We start from the raw sequence: 26,382 nt of genomic DNA, 5'->3' as shown, positions 1-26,382 counted from the left end.
GGGAAAACAGAAAAAAAAGAGGAGAAGATGTGAAGCAGCTGAGCGGGGGGCAGAGAGGGGGAGGCGCGAGCCTTGTCGGCCTTGCAGGCCTCACCCTCTGGCCTCCCGCCGGGCAGCCGACTGGGCCCAACTCGGCCCGGCCTGGCTGCAAGAAGTGGAGAAATGAGAAGTGAATAAGATGTAAAAAGGATCCTGAGAGACGTCTGCCAGCCTGTTGTGAGGAACGGCTGCAGACGCCAAGGTCAGTGAAGAAGGAGGGGGAGGAGTAATACTGCTCCTGGCCAAGATTCCTCTGCAACTCGTGGTGAAGACCATGGTGGAGCGGGTTGTCCCCCTGCAGCCCACGGAGGTCCACAGAGGGGCAGAGATTCACCTGCAGCCCGTGGAGGACCCCATGCCAGAGCAGGTGGAGGCCTGAAGGAGGCTGTGGCCCATGGAGGGCCCGCTGGGACAGCTGTTCTAGAGGGACTGCACCCCATGGAATAGATGACCCATGCCGGAGCAGTTTCACGAAGGACTGTGGCCCGTGGGAGGGACTCCACGCTGGAGCAGAGGAGGAATGCGAGGAGTTCTTCCTCCAACAATGAAGTAGCAGCGTAAAACAACGCATGATGAACTGACCGCGACCCCCATTCCCTTCCCCCTCCTCAACCCCCGTGCCGCTCGGGAGGGGAAGGTAGTAGAGATAATGTTAAGCCCGGGAAGAGGGAGGGGTGGGGGGAGGTTATCTTGTTCCCTGTCTCATTCTCCTGCTAATTTTAGAAATAAATGAATAGTTTTCCCCAAGTCAAGTCTGTTTTGCCCGTGACGGTAACTTTAAGGATTTTCTCTCAAACCTTGAGCCGTTTTTCTTATATCATCTCCCCCTATTCTCTCGGAGGGTGGGGGGAGCGAGAGAGAGACTGCGTAGTCTGATCCCAATCGGGGCTGAACTACGACAGGTGATACAAACTGCCCGCAATGAAATCAATGCAGAATATGACTTCAGTACTATAATGATGTATGATAAAAATGCCTTTATTGGAACTAGTAATACTAGGATTTGATCTTTTCTCTTTGTTTTTCTTTGGTGTCAAATCTATGGGATATTTTGTTAGTAAAGCCATTTTCCCAACTTAGATGTTACCGTCAGAGTTATTCCTGTGGGACACACTTAGCTGCTACCAGTCCACTAGAATAGGAATCCCTGATTAATTCCTGAAGACAAATCTACAACACATCTTGTCAGACCAGTGCAATTGCTACTAGTCTGACTAGAAAAAAAGCTTAAAATTCTAACAACATGAGCTTAAAGTATCCAGTTCTTTTTAATCGGTAGCAATTGTTGCGTTATATATCAACTCCATATGTTGCACTATGTTATGTTGTACATATTACATGTACTGGGTTGCATACAGTTCTAAAATATATCCCTTAAAAGCCTTTTTTACTTTGTTTTCACAATCCAGTACCAAACATTCATTCTTAAGAAAACAGTTTTCAATTTTGGTCTCAGCATGCAAACACTTTTTAGCCAGTTTTTGCCAGATGCATAAGGACAAAGGTCTTTTTTTTTTCATTTAAAAGGTCATATTTAATTAAACACTCGAAGCTGTGGTGATACACAGACTACACAGACCCTGACAACACACTGTTAATAAGGTCTTTACATCCCCAAAAGCTCTGACACGAGTTGATCCTGGAATTGACACAAATTGATCAATGGACCCAAGTAATGCCATATGACCAAGTCAATGCCTAGAATTATTCTCGTAATTACCATGTTAATTTACACACTCTACTGTTATTGTCTGTAGTATAATAAAAGTTAATGGCCCCAAGACAGACCAAAGTCTGATGCTAGCACTGTAGCTATGTATAGATAGATTTTGGTCTTGCACTCATGCAGATCTTGTGGCAGAAGCCATGTCTTACATTAGTTATGGAAAGTTTTAAGCTTTACTGTGCTTTGTGAAATAGTAATAATGTTGTGCTGGGTCTGACTGGGATAGAGTTAACTGTCTTCTAGCAGCTTCTACGAGTGCAGTGTTTTGGATTTCTGACTAAAATAGTGTTGATAACACACCAGCTATTGCTGAGCAGTGCTTGCACAGCACCAAGACCTTCTCTGTTTCCCATCGTGCCCCCTCAGTCAGTAGGCTGGGGTACACAAGAACAGGGAGGGGACACTGCTGGGACAGATGACCTGAACTGACCAAAGGGACATTTCATACCATAAAATGTCTTGCTCAACAATAAAAACTGAGGGGGAAGCGGGACTGGTCTGGCAAGTAGCTGCCGCTGAGAGACTGCCTGGGCACTGGTCTACATCCCTTAGGGTTTTTTTCTCCTTTTTCCTTCACTTCTTAAACTGTCTTTACTTCAAAACACGAGTTTTCTTGCATTTGCTCTTCCTATTCCCTCCCCAGTCTTGCTGGTGGCAGTGAGTGAGCAAGCAACTATGTGGTGTTTAGTTGCTGGCTAGGGTCAACCAACCACAAATGTATAGAACAGTATAATATACAGAACAATTCTATACATAGTATTTTGTGTGTAGGTCAATATGAAAGTGTCTTTAGATACAAGTAATGTGTTCTTAGAAATTAATTTGTTTTGTAGACTGAGGTGGTGTAAGGATGTGAGCCAGAGTATTACATAAAAAATGTTATGGAAAATCTTTTCTGATACAAGGTTGGCTTCCTAAAGGAACAAAAGTATTGTGAAGATGTTGCAGAACAAGATCGAAATTTCACAGAACTGAATGGTAAGTTTAAAGAACTTTTCTACTTTTGTGGTGAGACAATTACTGCTGGCCTAAGGTTACGGCAGATCCTAGTGCTACAAAAGGTTGAGAGAGAATCACCATCTCATGATTAACAAGGCAAAACAGAATGAATGGACAAAGTGACACAAAGAGATGACGTCATGCACTGCTTCAGCACCTGAAACAAGCATTGGAGTTTCTTCAGTGAAAGTAGTTATTTGGTTCTTATTGTCTCTCTAAAAATGACTTTCAAAATACTTTCGGTAATAACGTTTAAACTGATCTCACAGCATGAATTCTCCTTCACTTCAACAAATACACCTTCTAGGCATAACTTTTTTTTCAATCAGAAAAGGGACAAGAGTGTAGCAAAGAAATAAAGACAGACCACTGCAAGACATTTGTCTGGCTAAGGGCTCTAACATGTAGCATTGTGACCCATGGGAATGAGTCAGCCTCAGGAGGTTAACTTAATTTTTATGATCCCCAGAGATCACATGGGATTTCAGACTCTAGCAGATGCCCTGAAAGTAGAGTTAAAGGTGTACACGAGATATAGACCAGACTTATCTTCTTCCACTAACTTCAGTATTCAGTAACAATCAAGAATGCTATTGCCAAATATTAAAGTGGTAGTAAGATTATCTTACCAATGTCACACAGGTCACATTTACAATGTGGTGTGTTAGTTTTATTTACCTATCTTCAATCACAGTTTCTGCTTTAGTTCTAAAATTTATTCAAGTTACATGCCTCAGCTCTTGGATTTATTTGTACATATTTGTAGGAATCAAGATAGGCTTTCATTATCTTTTCCATCAAAAATAAAGTAAACAAACAAGCTGTAGAATGCATTAAAACCCAAACAAAACAAAAAGATACACTCAAGGGAATATCAGAGTGACAATATTATCTAAAAGCTAGTAGAGCCATAAAGTTTCAAAGGCTAATTCAATAAAGAGTTGCAAGGGAGAAATACATACAGTAAAGCTAGGCATCAGATTTATATATATGATTTAAAATAAACAATCATACATCAATTGGGACTGAGAATAGTTCTCACAACTTCATAGAGATCTGTGGAAGACAACAGCATAAACTGCCTGGAAGAAATGCCTCACCTCATGACCTATAAGAATTCCATTTTTACACAAAGATTGAGAAATTGCAGTATGTACATATAAAATAATGTGATACTGCAATTGCATCTACAACCTGATTTTCCACATCGATTAACACAAGCAGATCTGACCACATATGAATGTACCTAAGATCTAAAAGACAAGACCTGTAACATTAATTTAAGTAATTTAAAATATTACCATCCTCTTCTACCCTTGTGGCAAAAGCTATCTCCAGTTTGCAGACCAACATCCAATCCCAACCCTGCCTTCTTCATGGCTTTCAGCTATGGATGATAGACTGTGAACTAGAAAAGGTGAACTCAATAATATCCCAAATCCAATTATAGTAAGAACATCTGGAGAAGTGTAGACAGATTTGCACAGTATCGTTTTTCAACTACGAAAGCTAAACTCACCATGCCTTTCCTAACAAAGGCCTTGAGTCACACAGTATAAGAGAGGTCTCAGGATTTCACTCAGCTTCCAGGCATTTAGAACTGCAGACCCAAAAAGCAGTTAAAATGCAATAAGGAAGAACAATGTTAAGGTACAATGACAGAAATCAGAAACTGTATTGCATAAAATTTGATAATCCAATTCCTATCATAGGTAAGATTTGCATTTGTACAACTATGCTTACTTAAGTTGTGTTATTCCTGCTTGCCGTTAGCAGAGCAGAGGGGAGAAAGTCTCACTTGACTGACAACTGTTAACATATTTCTTCATATTTCTTCAAAATACCTTTGCTACCAATCTCATCCTACATCCTCTACCAAACTACCATTCCTTCTTGATTCAAAACAATTGAAAACAAATGATTTCTTTATAACAATTTATTTTCAAGTACAAAATTAAGAATGTTCTTTTGACTGTATTTTTCTAAGCAGCTCCAGGTGCCAAAAACCATAGGGAAGAATATTAAAAATATTTCAGCCTATGTTTGTTATTTATAAGAAAAGGAAATTTAATACATTGTCCTATGTCCTAAAAGGTAGTTCAATTTATCTACAAATTAATAGAAAAGTGACTTAGGTCACAGAGTTTTTAATTTTAGATTGTTTTCAAAACAAACCATATTTAATAAAAATGCAGCAATGGACTTATTCAAGCCAATTATAATGCATTTATATTTCTGCAGAGAAGTATACAATATATCCTTAAAAAGTACACTTATGTGTTTTAAAATTCCCTTTGTCATTCAAAATTAGAGGGTTTTTTTGTATTACTGGTCAGCTTTTTATCTTTCTTTTTGGTAATCTTTTCTTGATAACTGTTTAGCTATCACACTTTGATTTATGCCTGAAATCTTGTCTTAAAAATTCAGTTCTTTTCATAGCATTCTTTATAACATGGCTTTAGGTAGAATGAAGCCCTTCTTATTGCATCAGCTGGGCACTTCATTTGTAGAACATTCAGTAGACTCTTACTGATATGAGGGACGTTTGGTCATATACAATATTATAGCTTTATAGTCATCTAATCTCTCCTGTACATTAAGCTTTAAGACCATCAAAAAATTAAGTTGTAGACCCAAATGTTTTCAGACTGATGCTTTTTTTTTTTAAAAGTATCAGCAAACACTCCATAGGTTTCATTGTACTGTTGCTAAATTTTCAACACAATTACCATGTTTTGTGACCTATAACAGGGAAAAAATAATAGTTTTCTTTATAGCAGAGAATGAGTTGAAATATGTATAATCAGCGTGGGATGACAGGCAAAATATTTCTGTCAAAATATATTGGTTTCTAAAATTATATTTATGTGAAATGGGTAATAATAATAATTTAAAGTCCTATTTACTTCGGCATTTAAGTCCTACCTCATTTACATTAATTTTTTCTCTGCTGTAAATTCTTTGGCTTGAACACAATTACCTCTGATTTACACAGGTGCTAGCAAAGCTAGCATAATTCCTTTAAAACACCATATATTACAGTTATTTACACAGAGGAAAAAAAAAAAGGCACTGACAGAGATCAGAGCTTCACACACGTGTAGCGAGAGATGCCTGGGTTCTCAGAGAGTTTATTATCTGAGCAGTTAGGGCAGACAAAGTCAGCACAGTTATACCAAACGTGGCAAACAAAGAATATTCAGGGCAGTCAAAGAAATAGTGAGGTGAAGCAACACTCCAAAGGTCACACAGCAGGTCAGTGACCAAGATGTGAAGAGCACCAAGATTTCCTGATACTCACGGTTCAGTGTCTGAGCTTATGCTATCTTTCTGCAGAAACACACGCAAAGCATGAAAACTATAAACCAGATGCCCTGTGTAAGACCACTGCGCTGCTGAAAGAAACATGTTTGAAACCTAATTTAAGAGGTCAGCTCTGGCATTCCTTATACTCTTCAAAAAATTCCATAAACCTTACCAACTGTGTTTTCTTAAAATACTGTCACTTGTTGGTTTTTACGATTCCACCCTCCTAGAGCTCTTCCCACCTCTCTGTAGCTCTTTCTGCATGTCCATTGGGGAATCCCAACTCCCACCTTTCTTAACTATTGTGGAGACTTCACAAGGCTCTGTATACAGGTGCCTTGTGTTGTCTCTGCTTCACCTTGTGTTCTTAGTAATCTAATCGATATACATTGAACAATTACTTCTACATGAACTCTTAAATAAATCATTACTGGAGACCTTTCTCCTCCTTTCCGAATTTTGCTACTTTTCCTGTCATTTTGTCAAAAAGTTTTCCAATCACTTCAAGCCCAGTGCCTTGTGCTATATGCTTTGTACTCATGTGTCCATCCCTCAAGTCTTCCAGTTAGCCCTTTTTCTAGCCAACGTTGTTTCTATCTTTCAGATCCCAAACTGGCCATTCTCTTTAAACTAGGCATCTTTCTTACTATCTCCAGATTATGCACAGGGCTGAGTATCAGCTTCAAAAAACAATCTCTCCAAGCCATTTAAAGGAATCACAGGTGGATCTATACCCTTCCAGGGAATGCACTGCAGAGTCTCCAAGTAGCTCCCAGATGAGCCTATTGCAGTCTCATTCTCTGGAAAATGTAGATTTTTTTTTTTTTCCCCAGAGGCAGAAAAGGAAGTTATTTGCAAATAACTTTCCTGCTCAGCTCTAGGTTGTTGGATCTGTTCACACAGTATCTACTATCAGAGAGTCACAGCCTATGAGAGTGGTTCCTAGGGACTGCAAGAAAAATGGAAGTAGCACTAGTATCAACAAAATCACCTGTGTGAGTCAGACGTGCATCTGAACTTTGCATAAGACATACCTGCACAGCCACAGAAACCTGGCATACCTTGCAATTTGGTTACATAGGTTGAATCATTTAAATAAATTCCTCAAAACTCTTAGTATAGAGGGAAATATATTTAAAAAAAATCAACATATTTTACACTACATCTGTTATCATCTTTACCTATTGCAGTCCAAAACCAATGTCAAGTGCTATTCTTCTAAGCCTAAAAAGCAAAGAAAAAGAAGAGTAAGGAAAAGCTTTTAAAAATCTTTCTATTTACTCTTCATTTTTAGTAATCACGATTTTTATCCATTAAGACATCTACATTATATGCTGTTCCTGGCATACTGTATGCATCACTAACCATATGCCTTCTCTAAACTATAAGAGATCAGACATTCACTTCATTCATTAAAATTCACAGGACCTATTATTCTGTTTACAGTCTAATAGATATTCACTGTCACTATTCAGGCTTCTGATTCAATTTGCCTAAATCCCAGATGCAGAGTAATCCTGATGGAGATTAGCTTAATTTATCACCAATTTCTTCTCAGAACCAAGAAAGGTTGGTATTTCATAATAAAAGGTGTGTTTCTCCTTTTTTTTTTCCTAAAGTAGCATGCATAGTGAAAAAGAAGCAATAAATGTCTGACTTTTTTTAATGGTGAGATTTTTTCATTTACACAAATTTTGCTTTGCATATAGCACATCTTCTCTTAAAGGTGTGCAGATAAGAATACTGATTCTCATCAGACTGGAACACATCCCTGTAACCAAATATTATGCTGATCCTGACTGAACACAGATTGGCAGACTCATCATCTACTCCATACCATACAAAATAATCACTCTGGGTATACTTTTCTAGGTAAAGTGTTGACAGTTTGGAGTGTAATAAATGAAATATACTTATCTTTTGGCTTTTAAGTGTTCCCAGCGGGGAACATTTTCTAGCAACTTGAAGTCATATTAAAGGTGTCCAGTTTCAAATCAAAACTGACAGTGCTGATTTACCTAAGTGATACTATCTGCTGTCGTTTGCAAAATGTCCCAGGGATCTGCTGAAGAAACCTTTGTTTGGTCAAACAACACTTCCAGATTGGCACAGTTTATATACAATTGTTTAAACTTTTCAAAATAAATCAGTTTTCATCTTCACAGCAAACTACAGTCTATTTCAGTAAAAAGTCAGTCCACTATTGCCAAATATAAAATTTTACAATTACCTACTATGCTTAGGATTTTTAGATGAAGAAACAAATGCCATCTTTCCAATGGCATCCTGTATCTGATTTGGGTACCCATATAAGAATTATGTTCTGCACACCCTGGGCCTGGAACAAGTTGAAGCAGTAGTACTGCCAAGGACACTGAATCTACAGGGTTTGAAAATATATTCACCAATGGAAATGTCCTATGAAGAATATTTCTTTCTGTCTTACCATAACTGGAGAATTCTGAGAGTCCCTTGCAACGATTTACTTCTATCCAAAGAACTGATTTTGGACTTCGTAGCTGGAGGTACAGGCAGTAACAGTGTACTAGTGTTGCTCTCTTGTTGGAAAGGAGCTGATAAAAAACAACATAATATTTCCGAAATAATTGAGCCTCCCAACCGAACTACTAATTATCTCTAATTCTGGAGTGTAGTGTTGGTTTGTTTTTTTTAGGTAGAGAGCAAATAGCATAGAGTCATCTGCATATGGCCATTCTGAGAAGAACATGTTTCCTGGCAATGGTTTATCTTACACAACACAGAACAGTTCAAGAGAAAAAGAAAACAATGGTAAATAACAGGAATTTGCCAACAGATAGGAATTTTTAATGCAAAAATGGTGAGTCTTTAATTAGGCTTATTCTTTGTAGCAGGAACAACTTTAATGTGACATTTTCAATTAGCACTGCCAGTAAAGGGCAATCCCAGCATCTCTCACCTGTGACCATGTAAACCTGTCCCTGCTCTGAACCTCTGTGGTACACAAAAGGTGGTGCTCTGGGTTTCAAAAGGTTAACTGCCTTTTCACGAGCTAGCTCACAATTGACCCATATAATGTTTACCATGACATTTCATAAATGGAGGAGGGAGGAGGTTACACAGGGGCAGAAATGAACAGCGAGGGTCACTCGCACTCGGAGGTGCAACTTTTCAGTAGAAGCGTTAACTGTCTTAAACTGCATATTAAACTACAGCCCAGGATAGCAGTGAGAAAATATGCCGTGGTAAAACTGATGCCAGGACTCAAGGTAAACTGCAAAAAGATAAGAGACTGACATATATTGGGATATAAGGTAAGCTGACTAAAAATGGCAAATGACTGGCAGAACATCACTCAGCCAAGCAGAGGTGGAGTAAGACCTTTGATGTGTGTCTGCATGTAGCTGTATAAGAAACAACAGAGCAAGGGGGAAATATACCCAGCTTAAATCCTACTCTGAGCAGCAGAAATGAAGGCAGATGTCTTAAGAGAGGGAGCGTTAGATCCCCAAGTAGATCCATTAAGCTTGCCAAGTAAACTGCCATGGGTCTTGATTTTGGCAGTCAATTCTATCAGATGGTTATACTGGAGACCTATCAAGAACAATGCCAGAACAGACCAGATGTGAACTGTGCTTCGGTAGGTATCCTCTGTGGAGAGCACACAAGTCCCAAATCGCAGAGGCATTATGGAAGTGAGAAATGCATTCAGCTGACTTTGAAGCATTCAGCCGCCATCACCTGTTTATTGCAGCCGCAGTGGAATATAGGCGCCTTATCAAAATGTGAAAACATCTTCCTCAAGGTCGGAGAAGTTCTGATACTTTCATGATCAGGCAGATGTCATCATTGCAGATTAACTTACAAAAATGAGGTTTGCTTATGGATAAGTTGAATGGAACAGGCAACACTACTGAGTGTTGAGATCACAAGGGTCTGTAACAAGTCTATATGAACTAAAAAAAAAAAGAAAAAAAAAGTACAGGAATGCAAGAAAACAGAATTCCTGCAAAATTGAGCAGGATTTCAGACAATTTCATAGGAAACTACTACGTTGGACCCTGTTTTCAATAGACATCCAGTCAAGTAGTCTAACAGCAGTTTTTTAACTTTATCCAATGGCCATTTTCTGCACGTGTTGCCACAGCTACTGCAAACACAACAAAGAACATTTTGCTCTGGTTGCTGTGCTGCACATAACTGGCAAGATACACCGGAGGATCCAATTACACATGTTATAGAAAATACTGAACAATTGTAGACTATAGAAATTCTCTTCAAAGAAAATTTATGGTGCTGATGGAAGCTGGATGGGATTAAAACATATAGCTTTAGAAAAGGCATATAAAATACTCTCAGAGCCACTTGGTCCCAATTATAGGTAGTGTTCTTCTGTAGTGTTTTATTTGGCCTAGCTTACATTATACTTACACCCTTACTTTCATTATTATTTATCAGTCTTCATAAATGTCATTGTCAAATTTTATCAGGATTTGATATCTAATTCTCTGAAAATGTTTAATTATCACGTTTATCTCTGATCTTTACAGAGCTCTAGAAAAAACTAAATTTCATTAATTACTTTTCAGATCAACTGCACAGGCCACTTTTAATCCATTTAACATATTATTGATACTGCGTAGCCTACATTTTTTATCTGAATGTCTCAGTGTTGGGTCAGACAGCGTAAATCCAGTATACAACTGACTTGTACTGTCTTCCAGAAAAGAAATCAGATTTATTCAATGCAACTTATTTTCCATAAAACTATTCTAAAAAGTATAACTATACTTCTATGCTTCAATACTTATTTAATAATTTAATTTCTTATCAGAGATTTTCATTATTTTAGCCAGAAGTGAAGTCAGAGTAACTGACCTAAAAATAGCTACCCTGACTGTCTTTTGTGACTATCAGCTCAACATTACCATTCTCTTAGACTACTCTAATACTCATGGCAGAGTTACAGTATATATATGCTTACTTTGAATACTTACTCAAAATAAGGATCTGCAAGACTAGAATTCCTTAAGCAGCCCTATAAAGTTGTAAGCTCTAAAAATTCTCAGTTTAAAAATACTACTTCTTTCTAGAAATTGATTAAAATCCGACATTGCCTACTAATAGACTGAGGATGCTTCATCATCTTCATATAACATCAATCTACTTCCTTCCAGATAGAAACCAGAAATATTAATAAAAGACTTCTATTCTGACACAGTTACAGAGTTGGTCGTATCCAGCCTGTAATAGTTATCTTATTACTAGTACATTTTTTAAATCCTGCCCATTTGCTATTGTTCTTGGCCCTGCTACCCACAGATTTCATCTTGATATCTTTAGCTTCTTCTCCATCCTCCATACTCTATTGCTGCTCATATCTTCAGGTTATCATCTATAATCCATTTTCCACTTCCTTTATATTGCCTTTTTATTTCAAACTATTGTGTTCTCTTTCCTATCAAACTGAAATAGATATTTAGAAGAAGCTACACTCTAATTATAGGTGTATTGGTTACTTAATACTGTTAGAGTGCACAATTTCTATTCATATTTTATACTAGCCTATCTCTTTCTCATAATAGCTCTGGAGAAATGAGCTGTTGAGAATAAACCTATTTTAGGTCCCCTGTTTGATCCCACTGAACATAATTTAGGATATAATACCTGATCCCTGTACCCCATTCCCAACAAAAATAAGTCCAAAAATGACTTACAACATATTGGGTACAGTGACTTTTGCTTGTAATTATTTCTTCCACAATTTTTAGAAACTATTACTAGATTTTACAATCTAGCAATTTTAGTTATTTGCATAAGTGTCCCAAACGGGGCTCCCTGTAGCAATGCAAAGCTTTGTTGTACATTACAAATATATCCTTATCAAGTAACTCATCATATCCTCTAATTTGATCCAGTGGTGTATATCAGACTCCTACCAACAACCTCTCCTCCAGGTTTTCTAGCTGAGTATATTGATCCAAATGGATTCAAGATCCTGTGGTTCTGAGTTATCAATAAGTCTAAAGGCAACTAACAGTGTCTGCTATAAACAGAAACAGCCAAACTCTTCTCTGATGTTACTTTGTTGTCCTATTATTAGCTGTAGCTATTAATTAGCAACGCTGAAATGATTTAATTGTTGTATGTTAAAAAAGAAACTATATGTCATAAGAGACATGGAATGGCTAGGAAAAGTAACTGCATTCAATTGATTAATGAGAAGATTACACTTGCACTCAGAAAAACAAGTAAGGCTCAAACAGAATAGCAGGCAAAGATAAGAGGGTCATACAAATGTGTCAAACAGGTTAAGCAAGAGACAGTTTAAACTTGATCTCGAAACAGGAAAACTTATTTAAGTCACTGAAACTCTAGTGAGAACCAACGTCAGAGGAAAACTGACAGCCACCTGGAAGGAGAGAGTAGAAATGAGACAGACCAGAGTTCAAAGGAACAACTGGTGCAGGAAGGAGTACAGCTACTTCTTAGTGTGCCACTTCAATCTTCCTATGTATGTTATAGCATCAGAGATGTAAGATGTATTTTAACGGGATTTACTTGATATACTACAAAATTCTACAGGAATGTCAAGGATTTTCTACTATATTTTTCACAGTGGTATACTGCGAATAAAATCTGATTTCAGAGAACTTTTTTTCCATAAACATTTAGCATCTAACTAAACAAAGTAGTCTACTGAGGAACTCCCTGCTCATCAATATTCAACTTACAGACAGCATCTTTATTTTCAAAAAGTCTTTCTGCAGAGGAACAGTAGTCAGCAAAAATGTTACTTGAAATATGTGTGCATATTGTTTATCCAGGGGAGAAACTACATATTTAGCTTTATTAGCTAAATAATATTATTATTTATAGAGAAACTACATATTAACATTCTTTTCACATACAGTACGGCCATGTAAGTGTTAATGAACATTCATAGTAACTAACAGAGAAACAGTCAACTTATTCAACAATGAATGAAGTATCATAATAGTTGCTAATAGGCAATTTTCCTCATCACAGCTACTTTTGAGAACATAATATCTTTCTCATTTTCTAATTTTTGACAAACTTTTCATTACGAAAGTATGTAAAGTATTGATAGTACAAACACCTGTTTATCTCCTTTGTCTATAATTGCTACTACAACTGAATGGAGACTGAATTATGTCTCTTTGTCATCAATGACATAGGAATATTTCATTTAAAAAAAAAGATAATACATTAGATTAATTCAGACTTTCCCATACTTCGCCAAAAATAAACATGCAGCTATGGAAAGAACATTCATTTCTTCCTCTTAGAGGAAGCACTCTGTATCAGAAGAAAGCATATTCTCCCCAGTGAAAAATAACAGTTTGTTCAAGAATAGGCAAGATAATTCCGAATCACGGAGCACAGTGATCAGTTTTATACCCCTTTCTCAAGGGTTATGAAACAAGGAAAACAGAACATAGCCTTTATTTTAATCACAAACTTCAGCTTATGAATTATTTGAGCTTAGGATATCAAAGTGCATTCAATACTGTTCCATCTTTTTTCAAAAGGAAGTTGATGTGAATTTTGCAACTGAACTGAACATGGAATGGTTGTAGAGTGACTTGTTAACTGATGATGACAGAAGCTAAAATCCACAAGTACTTAAGTTTATATTTCATTCCACAATGGAAAGTTATTCATTAAGAGACAACTCTCTATATATATGCCTTCTTTTTACAGTGCATCAAAATATCGCTGGTTTTTACTTTCGATGCTATCAGACTTGCTCAAACATGTAGGAAAGCAGCTCACCTCCACAGAAATCCAAGAACAGTAGAGAAGTGGATCTGTTTCATGGGTTAGTAAGATAGAACCTTGTCTGAAAGTAGCTATATAGTAGATGTATGCTAAATTCAAGACAGATATCTACTGAACAGGCATTATAATTCTTACTTACATAGTGGATATTTCAGAAAAATAAATAATATTTTTATTTCAAATATTAAGTTACAAAACACAGATTAGTCCGCTCTGCAGAGCTTCACACTGGATTAGCGTGATGAAGTGATCTCTATAACACCACAGACACAGTATTATTGCACGATGCACTGTAGCAGGCTGTAAAGTATTTAACCAAAATAAGAAAAGAATATTCTACATACTGCTTTTAAAAGTGCTTTCAGTTTTGCAATACAGAAGCTTCCTTATTTAATATTTCTGCAATAAAAAGCAATGAGGTAATTCATTACCACTAATCAACAAATATGAATTATTTTCTGAAATGTGCTGGGAAATCTTTTTCTGCAGAGTAATTTGCCATACAACTAAGCCCTTTTTCTTGGGAACAAGTACACTGGTAGCCATATAGAAGAAGATGACCAGTAAAAATTACGGAAGTCTACAGAAGTCTAGAAGAGAGACCTAGAGCCATTGACTCTTTCTCCCTGTTTAGACCAGTTCAGAGCTGACACCAGGCCAGTGAAGGAACTTCAAAGATTGTTCCAGAACAGGGAAAGCACCAAACAATAGCCTCATTTAATCTTTTACGGTCTGCTTTCACTCAAGAATACCTTTACTTAGGTGAGCACTGAAAAGAAAATCAAAACTCAAACCTTCACAAATGTCATGAACTCTTCTACTTTGTCATTGGTGAGAAGTAGCTTCTTCTGTACAGTTTCCAAAGCTTGTCCACTCTGTTTAGCCAAGCCATGTAGTTGCTGAGATGCCATACTCTCAAGTTCAGTCATGGCACACTCAGTCTCAATCATTTTCCGCTCTAGACTGGTAAGCTTGAGATCCTGAAATACATCCACAGAGACACAGCAGTGATATAATAAAAGCTGATAGGCAGGTATGGTAGACCACAAACAAATGAACGAACAAACCAACCTCCCATACAACAGTTAACATCACAGAACATTCTACTTGCAACACAGAATATGGAATTTCATAGCAAAAAGTAATTTCATTTTCAGTCATTATGTCCATGTTTCAGCATCTAAATTTCAGTGATGTGACTGAACTAAATCAGAGAAATACATTACTATTATTTTGCTCTTTTTTCCCTTTCTGTATTTAAAAATTCTAAGCTGATGACCTTGCAAGTTTTCATTTGAAAGTGAGGCATGAAAATGTTCCACAGTGGACCCATCACAACTCTAATATACCTTTTTCTCCAGCTCATCTTTAGCCTTGTGATACATCTGCTCATACTGAAACTTCTCTTTTGTAGCTACATTAAGTCTTCGTTTCAGTGAGTCAATGGAAGTTTTTTTGTTCGAACAGTCTTCAGCTAGTGTCTTTACCTGAAATAATGGAAGGCCAAGAGCAATTGTCTATGAAGATATAAAACTTAGAAATGCAGATAAAATCAAAACTAAGCGTACCTGTATAGCATAAACATACCCATATTATATAAATGTCTTGATTAAAGTACCTTTTTCTGAAATTACAGACTTTAATCTCTACTGCAGATGCAGTAGAGATCAGTTTGCGCACAATCTTGTTACATAAAGTCTTGACTTGTATTAAGTGTAAAGAAAAGCTCTTCATTTGCAGAGCTGATTTTATATGTATTTTACTGTTACAATGTGTCTAAAAGGGAGCAAACTACAACTTCCACTCATTTCTTCTATCAGAAGTAAAAACATTAATTAAAACTCAGCTGAGAAAATGATAACTGTCTACAAGTTCATAGTCTGCAAAGCCTCTTAGATAACTATTGTCATTTTGCCAGACAATGAAAACATTGATTTGGGGTGAAATGAAATAGACCGATGCTCCTAGAAAATCATTCAGCTCTCTTGACACTATTAACCACGAAGTTTTCCTGACAACATTGAGTAACAGGGAATTTCTTTGATCTTCTGCTGCCGATAATGTAAAATTTATCAAGTTGATTTTCCACATGGAATAATCAAATTAATGTATGGAATTTGATCCTCTGGAATCTGAGAAATGTGGCACTTAAAATACTCAGAGAACAGCATTAAAGTACATCATTCCATTCTAAATCTTTCATCTAAAACCAAACCCCGGTATTTTTGTAATTTTATACTTCAGCTCACTTTCCTACTTATGCTCTCATTCTCTGGCTGTGGATTTCTTAATAACACCTTATCTTTGGCATAGAGAGCAAGAAAGTATCTCTCTCTAGAGCTGAAAGTACTACATGACTGCAAGCAGAGGTAGTGCCTGTGGTATTCAGCAAGCACCCGCATTCTAGGAAAACAAAAGCAAATTGCTAAATTGTTTATTTCTATTTTGGGGTCATATGCTGCATAACGTCACAGACAACAAATATCATAATCTTTTTCTGGAATTAAAGGTCAAAGTGCAATACATTGGTTGGATAATACAGAAAGATGCAAAAACATACACAAGTTCTCCTAGTTTCAGTGAAATTGTCGTATAATTTTGCAGGAGAAAATAATTTGCTACAGAAATTAAGCTCTACCTACACAGACAGAATTCCATTGAGCTAAGAACTGTGAATCATCCATAACATTGCAGTAGACAACAGATTAACATATTAAAGCATTTAACTACTATAGCCAGGAGAGATGCATGGACTTCATTAGCATATGCCATGTAAAATCAGCCTTATTTCAGGTCTACTGTATTTTATGAACTTTCAGTGCACAAAACTACATCTCACTACTTACAGCATGTCCTTGCAACTCACTTAAATTTAACATTTAATTACACCTCTTATGAACATATATTAAATTATGCTAAATCCAGCCAAGCTATCACCATATACTGATTTCATACAAATTATAGTGGAGAGAATGACATCCTTAAATTAACTGTATGTTGTTTGCTTAAAGCAATATATTTATTTAGTATGTATAGTGTGTTGAAATGACTTCTGTAAATCCACCAGTTTTTGCTTTTCCTAAAACTAACAACAGCAAGACAAAAGTACCTTTCTCTCAAGACTTTCTAATGTTTCATTAGAGGTTTTCTCATTTTCTTGATTTGCTTTTAGACGAGACCTTAAGTCTTCTATCAGATGTCTTTTCATACTAATGTCCTTGTCCAGGCGAGAAATCCTAGAAGGTAAGAGGTCACACTGCATGTCACTGTTAGAAAATATTGTTAATATGCAACTATGTTGAACTAAAAAGTGTAAATGTAGACAAACTATCATTCCTGTAGCTTTAGAATATTATTTTAAATAACAGCTGATGAAACTTTTGCAATTTACCCTATTCTCAACCATTAAAACCAGTCTCTTATTAAATATGCAATATATTTGTGATTTTCTTTTTGCTGTGTTTTACGCTCTAACTTATCTGATCTGAAATAATAATAATTCTTTTTAAGCTATTATCAAAAAAAAGGAAAAAAAACTGTTGAAAATAAAAAAATATTTAATTAAATTTCTTTGATATCTGAAGCAGGTATCACTCAAACACTATTTTGTACAAAATTATTTTAAAAAGAAAGTGAAAGGGGGAAATCTTCCACTGAGTAATACACAGAAATAGATGAAAAATAATCTCTAATCTCTATAATATTTCAGATAAAATAATGACTCTTAAAAATGGCAAAACCTAGAAATAACATCAGCATTTTTCAGAAACTTCTCAAAAAAGAAACTCTCATGTACTACAATGTAAACTCTGTTCAATGAGAAAATTATGCCTTATATAAAGCCTCCATTCTTATGATATAAATTATTATTTTAAATACAAACATAAGCAATACCTGAATATGTTCAGACTTCTGGATTTTTTTAATGAAAGCAAAATTAATGACAGTAATATGTTCAGGAATAAAACATTATTGGTACCATGTCAATATCATATTTAAAAACCCAGGAAAATAGTGCAATTTAAAATTTCCTGCATTTATTTCACATTTATACTATTATTGTTATTTTGGTGATTATATCTTATCGTTTATGAAAAATAGTATTTGTTTTATAAAGGAATTACAATAATCAGTAACTCTATTTTAAATGTAAGTCTTACGGTGGAAAAATTCAGTTTCATTTTGAAACAGAAAAAACACAATGTACACAATTTAACAATTTAGGAGTTCTCTTTTAAATGAACTAATTTCAGATAAATAAACTGCATTCTTTCTACAAATAAAAATAATAATTGTTAGAGGAGTTAAACTCTGTGACAGGCAAGAAATTAACATATATACTAATAGGTTATGTTTATATAGTAGCATAAATGAAGAATAGTATGAAAGTAGGTAGAATAAAAATCTCAGCTGCACGCTTCATAACAATACATGTGAATTTCAAAATGAGTAGTAAACCTTAATCAATTCAAACAGAAACAAATACAGCTGTCCTTTTGAACTTTTTATGAATGTAAGACTGGATATTTAATCTTGTTTAAGCATCTGAACCTTGACACGTCTCTTAGCCCCTAGGCAAAGAATTACTGTATTTGAAAGACGGTGTTTAACAGTGCTGAGGAATTCATTTAGACTTACATCAAGGGTAAAATAGTCTACTCTAGGGCCTGGGGATTCTTATTGTAATACAGATACTATATCTAGGTAATCACTCATCAATTTAAACAAAACACAATTTTAGCATGTACTGCTCCACTTTCTAAAAAAAAAAAATGAAAACCTGTAACAGTCTGCAAGATTGCAGTAAAAAGAAGAATAAAACATTCTCTTAAAAATCTATTTCAGAATGGTCAATGCTGTAACAATTATAGAGCTGCCACTGGGTGGCACCAAACACAATGGATAGAAGAGTGAACATACTTTGCTTGTAGTTCTTGAACCCGTTCTTCTTTTTCCTGGACTTCCTTTCTTAGTGACTTAATGGTGGTTGATAGCTTAGTGATTTCATTATTCGAATTCTATATTGCAAAGTATTAAAATATAAATAAAGCAGATTGAATTTTATTGCAGTCAAGAGTAAATTTGTTTGAAATAATGGGCTGTGTAAACTTCCATATATTTTATGAATGTTCTTAAACAACTGATACAAAAGGAGCATTCTTACTTTTTAGCTACACTTAAGTAAAAGTACATTTCTTGAAAAATATTACCAAAATCAGTACTTTTCCATTGTTCTAATTGTTCTAATAGTGTATGATTAACAACAGATGATCCCAGAACACCTGCAAACCCAGAGCACCTATCAGGACCACATTTTCTCTTGCATAGCATGGTCAGCTGAAAAGGTAAAAGAAAATAAGAGAAATAAAATCAGATCTTCATTTGAACTACATCCTTGAATGGTATAGTTCTACAGTATAAGGGGCTCACATGCATAGAGCAACAATTTCCAATAATCCCTTTTATCTTGGGTATTTAGAAATACAAGACAATCTACAAGAGCAGCTGGTTTTGTGTCCCTTGAAACTCAAAGCACAAGACAAAGACATTTCCATTTGGCCATACTAACACAAATCCTACACTTCAGTAACAAAAATGTATGATCCTAACTTTCAGGCATATATATTTCCAGTGAAGAAGAATTACACAGTTGTTGGACTTTCCTCATTATATATAGTAGGAAGTAAAAACCCTAAATTCCTCCATGCAAACACACAGATAATGCACCCAAGATTTAAATACAGAACTGAATCACTCTACAGAAATAAAAATATGAAATTTAACTAAGTAGCCATCTTAGCAATCTGAGCATACGCATTAAATACCAATGCTGAAAATGGCAGCTCGAACATATCACATACAGAGATTTCAGAACTCCAAAAGGTGTTCCCAAAAGATATGTATGCGTTAAGTGTACACGTGTACACAGATGCTTTCATGTTCAGTCACTGTACTAAAGCTTTTCACTCATTACGTATAACCAGTAAGTGAATAGAACAGACGTGCTGTAAACAAAGATACTTCAGAATTTCTCTGCTCAGTGCTGACTTGTAATGCCTATTAACATTAATAGAAGTACTGTATATAACTCCGTGGACCTCAAGGGGAGTATATATTCTTGTGTGCATAGTTAGATGTAAAATATTGTTCTTAAGAACTTGTCTAGTCTATTTACTATTATTATAATGTGTGGTAAAACCAGAAAATTGTTAAAATGATGAATACTAGCAGAATATTCCTGAGTTTCCTGAGACCTGTTTGTCGAGCTTGAGCTTCATTAACGTGAAGCACAGCACCCAGTTACATGGTTTACACACCAGATAGGAACTTGAATACTTAGGTGGGCCTCTGCACATGCTAAGAGGCAAAGACATATGCTTATGGTATTTCGCTTCCAAACTCACTACCCACACCTAACACATTTCTTCCTATTGGCAAAGATACAGGGAGTCATTATATACAACATAAACAAATACTGCAAAGATAGCTCTGAGAAAAAAAAAATGTACTAACAAATCCAGGTACTTTGAGATTTTGAGCTATAAGGAAAGTTTTTGCACCTTCCACATTCAGACATTTAGGAGAATAACTCCTTTTTAAGTACACTAGATAGCCTGGAACAAAAATTGACAACTTTTCCCAATTTCTTCTGCTAAAAATGACTTGCAGGACCTAAATTTTCGAAAATTATTAGGTTAAAATAAGGCTAAGAATTTCCATAACTTGCTTGAAGTAGCTTTTGAGGCCCTTAGAGTCAAAACTCTCATGCAGTTCAGCAACAAGCGAATTTACTCTACTAATCTGGTTTGGGGTCACAGGCTATAGTTATTCTAAATGTAGTTTTGCATATATGGTTTAATTTTTACATTAAAAATGTAGTAGATCTTTAAGAAGGAATTACAAGTCTTATTAGGATTTTTAACATCAGATTTATATATGCTTGTTAAATGTTTCCTCTGCTGCAGAAACAAAAAAAAAAAACTTTGATTTTTTAAGTATATATTTTGCAGTTCCCATCTGGCAGACAAATAAAGTAGGTTTCTGGCATGAGTGTTACTCTTAGAGTACTTTATGAAAAAAAAAAATCCTCATTTTTAATTTTTCGTACTTTCATAGAGCAGTTGACTATGAGGTTTCTGGATAATGAGAACACTCATCTAAAAGGAACAATCCTAATTAAAAGAAATTACCACTCATCAGTAACAGAAGCAGATTAGTCAAATCCAAATCTAAAATTTACACTCAGGAAGTCAGCGTGTATGGTTTCAAGATCTTTTTCTCATAATTAAAGTAGATCAAATTATGTGCCACTACCTGCTGCCTTCATTTCTTTATCAATGTGACCTGCCTTTACTAATCCCTGAATTTAGATGTTATGCATCTCGTGTGCTATAGTCAAGATCTATAGTACCATGATTAGCATCAGCATCTAAGAAGTCTGAGTGCTACTCACATCACATGCGCTAGCACACCTAATCCAGTACTCAGAGCCAGAACCAGCTATATTGCTCATATAATATGGCCTTTTCTTCTAGTTGATCCTTTGGCAGTCAGTTTGCTAGTGTGTCTTTTCTTCTAGCAGCAGGAAGCTGTAGTATTTTGACCTTTTCTCTTTCCTCAAATATTAAACACAAAATGCCGGAAAAAAAACCCAACTTTAAGACATTCCATTGCACATATATTTCCTCAAGCGAGAAGAGAGGAAGAGTTAATATGTTTGAGCCAGGCCACCTGCTGAGAAAGCTCTCAGATCAACATGGTCCAGCATCTACCTCATCCACATATAACAGAATCACTGGAGATTGAAAAACAACATCATGATCAAGTTAGTCTTTTCCTATCAGCTAATCCACAAAAATACAAATACAAAAAGAATGATGTGTCTTTGAAGATAAGAATACTAGCAACATATAGGTGAAATAATACTGTTACATTACATGAGCTGCCCCATCAGCTAAAGTTCTATGCTCCCCTTTCAGATAGCCATCGCTTATCTCCTTCTCAAAGGAAGCAAGGAACCAACACAATTCTCACTGAAGTAATTCCACAGCACTTTCCAACAAGACGTGTTTAATCATCATGTGAAAACCCAGCAAGTCTCCCTGTCTGGCCTATTTGATCTGAAAAATTGTTTTAATTTAACTTTTAATTCTCCTGTTTATGACTATGTTTCTACTCAACATCAAAGGTTGCTAATCATTGGCTAAGATATATAAATTATATGCATATGTGTATATACATATATCTGCTTGACCCAGTTATGAAATACTGTTCATACAAATTATCCTCATCACCAGATAAACTGTTCTGTCACCTTCAGTTTGCACTGCAACTGTTTCATCTGTGAATCAATGTTTTTTGAAGGGGCTGGTGTGGCTTCACTCTTGTCAGCAGTTTGAGACAGATGTTCTCTCAACTTCAATTTTCCTTGTAAATCCTCCTTCTCCTGTTGCCACTTGGCCAGGTTGGAGGTCAACACCTGTTTTATAAACAGAAAAAACAATCACAATTGCATTCTAAAAATATTTCTGCTTGATCAGATGAGATGCTTTTCTGGTTCAGAACTCAAGAGGAATGAAACAGTATATATTATCTGTAATTACATTGCATAGTGGGTGGTTGAATTGTTTAGTCCATGCAAAGATCAAATCTGGCAGCAAAGAGAAGTCAACTAACATTAAAAATAAGGAATTTTTTTAAAGGAAAGCTAATTCAATGTTGACTGTACACATTGCTATTTTTACCATGACAGGCAAAATTATCATACAAATCTGTAACAGTAGTTACTGCTGAAACTTGTTTACTTAGAGCCTCTCCAGGATTCAGCAATTATTTCCACACAGAGCGTGAAGAAATACCAAGGTGTCTCAGACACCAATGCGTATTAAAGGTGGTTAAATGTCAAATCTGTTTTAATGGTGACCACTGTAAGCTCAATTGAATAGCCATGTTGACAACTGCTATAAAACATACACCTTTCCCTTGGCTTTTGTTTTGATATTTGTAGGGCTTGTAGAGGTTAAAGCAAAGTGGACCAGCTGCACTAAATATCTTCTGGTTGGCTGGTCTTTACTCATGTTGTGTTATTTCTTCCCTTTCACATATATGCACCATAGCCAGAGAACCACATATTCCATAACCTTGACTCTAGGGCTGAGGTACTTAAGTGGTAAAAGCCAAGCTGGAGCAGGACAGGATAACAGATGTTAGTTGTTTATTCCACTGGGTAGGTCTTACCACCCTACACTGCAGCCAAAATGCTTCTCATTTAGCAACATAAATGTGAAGTCCAATTAGCAGATGAGGCTTGTTAGGGATTTAGTTCAAATAAATAATATGCAAACAAACTCTCAGTCTTGTTGCACTTGATTGACAACTGACAAGACTTGCTCAATCTTTGTAACACTATATTTTACAGTACTCATTACAGGAGTAATCTTTTAAATAAAATATTTGTTTTAATTTAAATAATATTGAATGTTGAGTTGCAAAAAGGGAAACTGAAATAATCTTCATGCTAGTGGTTAACTTTCACGAATCTGCTGTCAGCCAAAAGCCACCAAGGGCCTAGCAACTCTTCTCTCCTTAAGAGGGCAACTACAATACTATGTTATTATTCCAAAGAAGATTGTAATATGGTAGCTTAACATAAGGAACAATTCTACAAAATGGTACTGAAATCTCTCAAAGGGCAAAAAACTCTTCCTTTGTGAAGAATCCTGATAAGAAACTGGAGAAGATACTACAGCTTGAAACAATTAAATGCATGTCCAATTACATGCTTGTACACAAACACACATGGATAAGAAGGTTAAAGATAGTGTTCTACTTCTGAGCATTTTATTATTTAACTAAAAAATAAATTTTACACTGTTTGATGTTATTAGAATTTTTTTTTTGTACATTCTATGTGTTTATATTCACACACACTTCCATATCAATCATTGTTGTAGTTCAGCCCTGATCAGGACCAGACTACGCAGTCTCTCTCTCACTCCCCCCACCTTCCGAGGGAACAGGGAGAGAAAATATAAGGAAAAACGGCTCGAGGTTTGAGATAAGGACAGGGAGAAATCCTTAAAGTTACCGTCACGGGCAAAACAGACTCGACTTGGGGAAAACTGTTCATTTGTTATTACAAACAGCAGGATAATTAGACAGAGAACAAGATAACCTCCCTCCACCCCTCCCTCTTCCCAAGCTTAACATTATCTCTACTACCTTCCCCCCGAGCGGCACAGGGGGGAAGAGGGAATGGGGGTCGCGGTCAGTTCGTCATACTTTGTTTCACGCCACTGCTTCATGGTCGGGGGAAGAACTCCTCACATTCCTCCCCTGCTCCGTTGTGGGGTCCCACCCCTACGCCACAGTCCTTCGTGGAACTGCTCTGGCGTGGGTCATCTCTTCCACGAGGTGCAGTCCCTTCAGAACAGCTGTCCCAGCAGGCCCTTCACAGGCCTCAGCCGCCTTCAGGCATCCACCTCCCCCGGTATGGGGTCCTTCATGGGCTGCAAGTGGATCTCTGCTCCTCCGTGGACCTCCATGGGCTGCAGTGGGACAACCTGCTCCACCATGGTCGTCACCACAGGCTGCAGGGGAATCTTGGCCAGGAGCCGCATTACTCCTCCCCCTCCTTCTTCACTGACCTTGGCGTCTGCAGCCGTTCCTTACAACAGGCTGGTAGATGTCTCTCAAGATCTTTTTTTACATCTTATTCACTTCTCATCTCCTTTCCACTTCTTGCAGCTGGGCCGGGCCGAGTCGGGCCCAGTCGGCTGCCTGGCGAGAGGCCAGAGGGTGAGGCCTGCAAGGCCCATGAGGCCTGCGCCTCCCCCTCTGCGCCTCTGCCCCCGCTCAGCTTCTTCACATCTTCTCTCCTCTCTTTTTTTTTTTTTTTCTGTTTTCCCGTTCTTAAATACGTTATCGCAGAGGCGTTATCACGAGACATTCTGCTACCAATCGGCTCGGCCTTGGCCAGCAGTGGGTCCGCCCTAGGCCTGGCGGAGTCCACTGAACAAAGGGGAGCGACTTCTAGCAGTTTCCTACAGAAGCTACCACCTTAGGCCCCCCTCACGAAACAAAACCACGACAATCATCTGAAGATCACATATATATCTAAGTAAAAAAAAACCTACTTATGGTCATGTTTATCCCCATTATGAATGACATGAGAATGCTTGTAGATTTTGCGTTAGGTTAAAAAAAAATCGTGGACATAAGAAAATGCATCCTGTATTTAAAGTTAAACCTCTAACTGTATTTCACACTTAAGTGCATTCATTAAAGTCAATGGGCAGTTTACATATTTATCTAAGTACTGTTCTTAATAAAGGGGTTACTCTTTCCATTTTCTTCTGTGTCTGCTGTCATTACTAAACAAGGGATAAATATTGTTAACGTATTTTCTAACTGGCTATTCCTTAATCTGATGTATTACTCTGACAATTAATATAGTCTGAGTAAAAGACAAAATGAAGGCTACTTTAATAAACAAAACCAGTAGTAGCACAGAAAGAGATAGTATAGGAAGATATAAGGATTAGGTTAATTTGTCCAGTACAGCCAATATTTCTACACACAGAATTCCATGATTCAGTGTCTCTATAATAAATAATTCATAAAAAGAAAAGCAAAAAAAAAAAAGTCATAGCTAGATCAATATCTCTTATTAAAATTAGAAATGCCTACATATATGCCCAAGCTGGCTTGTGGCTCTCAGTCATTTCTCAGGCTACTGCTACCACCAAAATGCATCTGGTTTAAAATGTCATGATCGCAGCGGCCACATTCCCCAAAATGACAGCAAACACATTGAAAAAGAAAGGGCTTTCATGGGACAGATGCCAAAGAGGATAGTGCTACATTGGTTAGAGAATTTACACAATGAGGTAGAAAAAAATTATTTAAAATACAAACATAGATATATTTAGAAGTAGCATCAGAACTACAGGGGTGAAGTGAAAGTAGTATATGATATACAAGACAAACACCTCCCAACCTGCAAAGCAGATGAAGATGGATATGCAATTCCAATTAGAGATATCAAGAAGGTTGTCTCTTAATAGCTCTGGAGACAATGTAAATAGTGTTACTGGGCTAATAATTATATTGCATTGTTCTTCTATTCACAATATATTTAAAGGCTATGTGAAAATTCTATATAAATTTAAGCGCGATGTGAAAAACAGCCCCCTTGTCCTGCTAAGATATTTATGCCTAAAAGATATTATTTGCATTTACTTAAGAAGCAAGTTCATTGCCCTGCTGTCCCTCACTGCTTGCTAAGTTTCAGGTCAAGTCTTTTGTTCTTTTTTCTTTTTTTAAGACCCAGGGGTTTTTTTTGTGTGTGTGTGCTACCAAGCACACAAATCCTGAGTGACAGAGTAAAAAGGATTTACTCCGGGGAAGAGGTCACCAGGATGAAAGGTAAAATCTTAAACACCAGCTAGACCAGATGTTGGTAAAGGCAGGCTACCGCTGTTCCTCCATGATGTAGCGGCCTTTGTCTGCTGCACCTCCTCCAGAGTGTT

At 36.6% G+C, this 26,382-nt stretch overlaps 1 protein-coding gene across 1 annotated transcript in view; it reads right to left on the bottom strand.

Moving 5' to 3' along the window:
• Positions 1 to 26,382, bottom strand: part of CNTLN (centlein) — a 192,252-nt gene that overhangs the window by 12,921 nt on the left and 152,949 nt on the right. The window contains exons 18-22 of the mRNA XM_086770504.1: positions 22,167 to 22,331; positions 18,773 to 18,870; positions 16,962 to 17,088; positions 15,202 to 15,339; positions 14,647 to 14,832 (exon numbers count right to left, since the gene is read on the bottom strand). Coding sequence (XP_086626630.1) covers positions 14,647 to 14,832; positions 15,202 to 15,339; positions 16,962 to 17,088; positions 18,773 to 18,870; positions 22,167 to 22,331 — 714 coding nt within the window. The remainder of the gene's footprint in view (positions 1 to 14,646; positions 14,833 to 15,201; positions 15,340 to 16,961; positions 17,089 to 18,772; positions 18,871 to 22,166; positions 22,332 to 26,382) is intronic.

Source organism: Chlamydotis macqueenii, chromosome Z (assembly GCF_036417535.1).
Source record: "Chlamydotis macqueenii isolate bChlMac1 chromosome Z, bChlMac1.mat, whole genome shotgun sequence".
NCBI classification, from domain to species: Eukaryota; Metazoa; Chordata; class Aves; order Otidiformes; family Otididae; genus Chlamydotis; species Chlamydotis macqueenii.
This window is presented reverse-complemented; position numbering and strand designations above follow the sequence as displayed.